The sequence below is a fragment of the Syngnathoides biaculeatus genome, chromosome 8 (assembly GCF_019802595.1).
Source record: "Syngnathoides biaculeatus isolate LvHL_M chromosome 8, ASM1980259v1, whole genome shotgun sequence".
Taxonomy (NCBI): domain Eukaryota; kingdom Metazoa; phylum Chordata; class Actinopteri; order Syngnathiformes; family Syngnathidae; genus Syngnathoides; species Syngnathoides biaculeatus.
Window position 1 is genome coordinate 22,691,264 of NC_084647.1, and position 6,583 is coordinate 22,697,846.

A 6,583-nucleotide genomic window follows, 5' to 3' on the forward strand; every position below is an offset into this window, starting at 1 on the left:
AACCACTTAATTTGAATTACGGTACTGCATTTTAAAAATGTGATCAGTACAAAAAACCGACGATAGATGGCTCTGTTTCACCGGCAGACAATAACGTACTTTGCGTTTAAGAGTCCCCCGAAGAACAAAACACTTCCGGGTTCCCAACCCGGAAGTAAACAAAAGCAGACAAGAGAGAAGAGGGAACCGAAGCTGCTGTATGGTAGGCGTCGATTAAAGATCTGTAAAGAATATTGCACATTATTGTAACATTTATGAAACAATCGTCACTTTAAAAACCAAAAAACTTTTTCACATTCAGCAAACGTTTTAATGTGGATGAGAAGTACATTACTAAAAAATGTATGACACTTGTTATTGGACATATGTCAGATTCTGTAGAATTAGACCAGACGTGACAGATGAAATAGTCGAAGTTTACATTTCCTGCACTTTCCAGCCTTTGATAAACTTACTTAACTCATCTTAGTACTAGTGGTGGATGGCTATCAGTACAAACAAGGCTTGAGTTACAATTTAAACATAAATTAAATTGTATTATATTAGTTTGATATCCGTTGATGTTTACGTGGCAACCGTAACTGTTTCATAAATACGCCATCAGCAATATCAAGTGCTCTTCGGTTGTTCTGCAGTGTCTAAAATGTCTTCCTTTGTGGTCAGCACCTCAGCCACCCCCCGTCATGATGTCCAGCAAAAGGCTGGACCGCTTTGAGGTGGCGTGCGAGTGGGCGTCGTGCAACTACAGAGGCCGCGGCATGGAGGAGCTGAGCGACCACATGTCAGAGCATTTGAGAGACTACCTGGGGGACAAGGACGCCTTGGAAGACTTGGGTGAGTCAGGCTGACAGTACTTCAGTCAAAGCCTCGCACGAATGTGCTCAATTGAATCGTGTAATTCATTTTCTCTGTAACATATTGCACCGAGCGCATTGTTTGCGCTTTCCAGACGAGTATGCGTGCCTGTGGAAAGGCTGCGAGTTCATCTCCATGGGCAGCTCGGTGGAGCTGGAGGCGCACGCGTACTTCCACAACTACCACGGGAAGCTCAAGTTCGTGGGCTCGCAGCTGCTCCAGTCCCACCCCGACCTGCCCGCGTGCAACCAGGCCGCCCACAACAACAACCTGTTGCCCGAGGGCTCCGACAGACACCAGTGCCAGTGGGAGAGCTGTGATGTACGCGTCTCATGGGGAACATTACCAGTCATGCATTACAGAGAACAAAGTCATCTCGGTGGGGATACGTTCCAGATGGGTTTCAGTAGGGAACCCTGGTCCTCAGAACTGTGAGACTGACACTCGAACCGGTTGCTCCACCGTGTACCTATAAGAATACTTTTAAAGTACCGGCCCAATAAACAGTATCGCTAATATCGGTAGTATTGTTAAGGATACGCTTCCCTACTTTTCAGAGCACGTTTACCAACCCCGAGTGGTTCTACCGCCACGTGGACAATCACGTGGAAAGCGCAGAGCAGCAGCAGCTCTCCTGTCAACAACAGGCTCTCCACTGCCGCTGGTCAAGTAAGACTCGCCGTACCAGGTCCACGCTTCGCTCTGCGGTACTTGACTAACCTTGTCGGGTCCCGTCAGGCTGCGACGCCTTCTTCAAGATCCGCTACCGCCTGAGAGAACACATGCGCAGTCACACGCAGGAAAGACTGGTGGCCTGTCCCACCTGCGGCAGCATGTTCTCCAGCAACACCAAGCTCTTCGACCACCTCCACCGGCAGGCCCGGCCAGTGGGTGAGAGGAGCCTTCCAGGCGCCTGACTGCATCCTGCCTGCTTCTTTGGCGCTGTTCTCATATTCCTAAATGTGTTCTCTCAGATTCACTTGTGTGTGAACACTGCGGCAAAGCCTTTTCCAGTGAGAGACTGCTCCGCGATCACGTACGGCAGCATGGTAATCGTTGACACTATTATTGTGCACTCATCTTCAAAGATCAGTTATATTTGGAACGTAGTCAAAGCTGTCGCCATCAGAAAACCCGTAGTAACTATACACACAATGTTTAGGGGAAGGAGGAGTTCACCGTGCTAATCTGAAAACAGACGTACAGACAGCTGCAAATAAGTATTTGAACACCTTTCTATCAGCGAGAATTCTGACCCTCAAGTCAGAGAGCTGTTAGTCCGCCTTTATTTACAAAAAGTCTCCAGCCAAGAGTCAATTGGGTCATACAATTAATTTATTTTGTGTGTTGCAGTGAATCAGGTTAAGTGTCCCTTCTGCGACATGACGTGCACGACGTTGGCCGCCCTCAAGATACACATTCGGTTCCGACACTGCGACGAGCGGCCCTTCCCTTGTGACTTTTGCGAGAAAAGGTACACCGCCACGCGTACGCTCTTTTGTAGTAATACCTGTAGACACTTTATCATTGTCACGTTTCTTCCCATCAGCTTCAAGAACCAGCGAGACCTCCAGAAGCACACGGACGTCCACAACGAGGGCTCGGTGTTCCACTGTTCTGTGGAAGGTTGCGAATATTCCTGTCAGACCTTCCAGACCATGAACCATCACTTCAAGAGGGTGCACGAGGTCCGTCGCCCGCTTGGCCACCCGATTGTCGTGCTGATGTTGACGCCGGAGAGATGAGTGATGTCATGTGTCGTGTGCAGGTCGGGGGCATGTCCAAGTACAAATGTCACCTTTGCGACAAAGTGTTCTCCTGGTGTTACACGCTCACTCTTCACCTGCGAAAGAAACATGAGCTGAAGTGGCCCTCGGGACATTCGCGATTCCGGTTGGTGACATCTTTACCGACCGTTTTTGGTAACGTAAAAGGGGCAAAATGGACGCCGCTCAGCCTTTCGAAACCAAGGAACCATGTTTGGTAACAAGACAAAATTGATATCACACACAAAGTTGAAGAAAAAGTACAAATATTTCAATATCGTTCGAGTATTCAAAAGATTTTTTGGGATAATATTCAGGCTTTAAATGGTCTTTGCATATTTGTTATAGAAAAGTACAGTTGAAGCCACAAGTTTACATACACTGTGGAAAACCCTTTTTTTTGTGTGCGTCTGTGTGTGCGTGTCACTGTCTGAAGTCAAATCAGAGAAAACTGGTTCCAGGTTAGTCAGTATCACTGTCAGGTTTAGAAATTAGACATTCATGAAACTGGACAAAAAGGAAGCAAAGACACCAGTTCAAGTCTCGCGAGGAGAGAGGAGAGGAACCGTCTCGTACAGTTCACCACTGCACCCTCTGATTATCCTCTCCTCAGCAAGTCTATTCATTTAGTTTCAAGACGCCCCTTATTTACATCGATGTTACAAAAAGGAGACGGGCGAGCAAAACATAGTTGGAAACAAAGTGTACTTGTTTGTTTGTGTCTGTGTGGAAGATTGCTGACGACATGTGTGGTCATCATTTCTTTAACAAACAACAAGTGGTCCTGGTTCTAACAATTGTGATGATTTTGCTCTTGTGCGATCTCCTACTAGGCAGCTCCCACGTTATCTAGAGCAGAGCAAAGCATTTCTTTTTTGGAAGCAGATGTATGATAGTTATATTCACAGCTATTCCTACATTTCCCCCCCGTTTATCCTACATTTGCGACCACGTTATGTAGAGCAGAGCAAAGCATTCTTCATTGCAGGCAGGAGCAGTTGTTTAATTATATTTACATATTTATTTCTACATGATCCTACATTTTTACCAAATTATTCCTTTTGTTAAATGCCACAACGAGAGAACTTTCTCATTCATTCATTTTCTTTTCATTTACATACATACATTTTTGTATGTAAATTTCTGGCTTCAACTGCACATGGGTTTCGTCAGTTCATTCTCTTGAGCACATCGCTTCCCTTTGGAAAGAGTTAGGAAAGATGACCTGAGACAGGCATTTGATTTTGTGAAATCTTTTTGTATAAACGGTGGCATCGTCTGACTGTGGCAGACTGATCGACAAAATAATAACCCTGAAAAGTTCTAATTTTGGAAGTGGGTCAATTCTGCCTGCTGGCATTGATATGTAGAATACATTAATAAATGTAGCTACTAGATAGTCTTGTAAATTCCTTTGTCTCCACGGGGTATGCAGCCAATGTTGTCCCCAATTCTGTATCTTGACGGCACACCAAAACATGGAGACATGTAAAACTTTGACATCACTTTTACAAAAGAAGGGAAATTTTCAGGGCAAATGGGTAGTTACTGACAGCTTCATGGAGGTTATTGGAAATGATTGCCAGTTTCATCTTCTTGAGCAAAAACTACACAGGGAAGTTGTTGGTGTAGGCCATCTCGGCGCTATTGGTCACTTTTAAAAATGTAGAACAAAATCTTTTTTTTTTCTTTGTAATTTCTTCATACTTTAAGAAAAGATTTAAAAAATATAAAGTATATATTTTGGATTTGAGACAAAAATACACCTTGAAAAAGTAAGCAAAATACACATTGAATTTTATTTTACAAAAATATTCAATATTCAAAACTGTTTAATGAATACCAAAATACTAATAATTAATAATAATAATTCATGATGATGATAATTAAACTAATAATTGTTACTCAAACTTAGAAAATGTTATATAATGAAAAGAAAATCTAATATTTGAACACTAAATCTATGTAATGTTTTCATTTTTTATATGTAATTATTTGGAAAAAATACATGATTCATAAACATAAATATCTATCATTTTTATAATGCGCTGGTCCTCTAGGTTATAGGTGAACTGGCGCACTATTGTAGTATATTGTAATAGGTCTTTACAATTTTCATTTCCGGTAATATAACGACGGTGACTCTTTTTCAGCTACAGGAAGGACGTGGACGGCTTTCTGAAGCTGAACATGGTGCGTGTGGAGACTGAGGAGGTGACCAAGGAGATCATGAAGAACATGAACAAGAAGCCCGTCAGCCTCCGCAAGAGTCAGCGAAGTCGCAGCGAGAGGGCCGCCGTCACCCCGGACAGCGGGCGCCCCTCCGCGGAGGACGCGCCCGCTCGGCCCGGCCCCCGGGGAGGCTGCGGCGACTCCCCCGTCTACTGCGTCATGAGCGCCATCCCGCACATCGAGGACGACCTCGGGGGGAGCGGCCAGGAGGAGTGCGACCCCGCCGGCACGTCTGGAGCCGTGCGGGCCCTCACCGCGGTGGCGAGGGGCCTGGGGATGGACGTCGTGTGACAGCTTCGACCTCATTTTATTGTTTGGGTATTGACTTGAATTAGCAATGTTCCAGATGAATTTTTTTTTTAATTTTCAATATTGAGTGAGGTATACTTCTGCTTTTCTAGTTACACGTGTGCTTTTGTATCTTTTAAATTTTTTTTTTTTTTTGTATGAGCTGATGTCGCATTATCAGGCGATGATACATGCCTAATAAACACCTGGGTATCGAGTCCTCAGCCAGTTGGGACAGATTCAACCATACATAAGTGATTTTACAATAAAAAAAAAAACACATTTATAAGTTAAAGGAAAAAAAGTATTGTTATTGCAGACTTGTGAAGTTGATTTTACTGTATGAAATACAGTAAAGGTCTTAGAAGCATGCAAAAGTAAGTCCAAACTATATGCATACATTTATATTGTAATATATTTATAAATTTAAGAAGAACAGACCTTAATAATCGATGCTCTGTGTGTCCCGAATGGCCCTTCGCAAACTGGGCTGAGCTTTAATTTGATCCAATTAGGCTGAGCATAAGATGCTGATTGGATGAAGCTTCGCGATGGCTCCTTCTCCTTCCCTGGATCAATCCAAACTGGCTCGTTCGCTCGTATCCGCATTCTGGAACGGAGGACGGCTGCTTTGAAAGAAGCCTTCAAAGCGACAATGTGAAGTTCCTCGCCAAACGGAGAAAGTTTGGCCTCGTAGCGGAGTCTCCTTACGAAAACCTGATGTACACTTGAAACGAGTTTACATACACTAATGACTAACTCAGTGTCTGATATGAAATCAGACTTAACTTCTGCCAATTCGAACTACCCAAATTACAGTACTTGTACTTCCCATCTTATGTCATGAGACATTACTTTATTATTTCCTCGTCATTCCCTCAGGATGCCATTTATTTTGTCAAGTGCACCAACCCCTCGTGTTAATAAACATCACCACAAAATGATGTTGCCACCATCATATTTCAGATTCCTTTTTTTCCCCCCTTCACATGAAAGGACATTGCAGCCAAGGAGTTCAATTTTAGTTTTGTCAGATTGCAGGACATTGTACGTAAAATTACCGCAATATCCGGCCTATAAACCGTGACTTTTTTCACACCTTTTCAACCCTGCGGTGATGTGGCTAATTTGTGCATTTTTTCTAACGGTCACAAGGGGGCACTCGAGCAGAAAAGGTAAGAATGAGGCTGGGGGAATATATGTGCCGAGGAAATGACTTTTACCAGTAAGTTTTTCTTTTTGACCGGTGCTGTTAGCAGGGTGCTAGCATTAACGTCACGCTAGCGTGTTGCTTGTGTGTTACTGCCGTGTCCCAGTGATTTAGGTATGTTTTTTTTTGACCGGCCATGTTAGTGCTGCGCTACTGTGTTGCTACTGTGTAGCTGCCGACGCTGTTTTATTTTTACGGTATGTTTTTTTGTTTTTCTTTTTTAAACCAGTAT

The 6,583-nt window shown here is 43.7% G+C and overlaps 1 protein-coding gene across 2 annotated transcripts; it reads left to right on the plus strand.

Annotated features, from left to right (window-relative positions):
- Positions 1–135: 135 nt before the first annotated feature.
- zgc:112083 (uncharacterized protein LOC550461 homolog) lies at positions 136–6,583 on the plus strand. 2 transcript variants are annotated; one of them, XM_061828206.1, is made up of 11 exons: positions 203–342; positions 664–834; positions 950–1,176; positions 1,413–1,524; positions 1,594–1,746; positions 1,830–1,904; positions 2,018–2,128; positions 2,209–2,329; positions 2,405–2,543; positions 2,624–2,748; positions 4,775–6,583. In XM_061828206.1, exons 2-11 carry the CDS (start codon positions 684–686, stop codon positions 5,142–5,144), a joined length of 1,584 nt encoding a protein of 527 aa, XP_061684190.1. In that variant the 5' UTR covers positions 203–342; positions 664–683; the 3' UTR covers positions 5,145–6,583. The 2 variants fall into 2 exon arrangements, with proteins under 2 accessions (XP_061684191.1, XP_061684190.1); XM_061828207.1 differs by lacking the exons at positions 203–342; positions 2,018–2,128 and adding an exon at positions 136–202 and having other exon boundaries at positions 4,775–6,579.

What these genes read in the sequence shown, in the direction of transcription:
- zgc:112083 (XM_061828206.1), top strand. Translation starts at nt 684, where the DNA reads ATGATGTCCAGCAAAAGGCTGGACCGCTTTGAGGTGGCGTGCGAGTGG. An exon ending in CCGGCAGGCCCGGCCAGTGG is followed by an intron (nt 1,747 to 1,829) that starts GTGAGAGGAGCC and finishes GTGTTCTCTCAG; the next exon opens with ATTCACTTGTGTGTGAACAC. An exon ending in GACCCTCAAGTCAGAGAGCT is followed by an intron (nt 2,129 to 2,208) that starts GTTAGTCCGCCT and finishes TGTGTGTTGCAG; the next exon opens with TGAATCAGGTTAAGTGTCCC.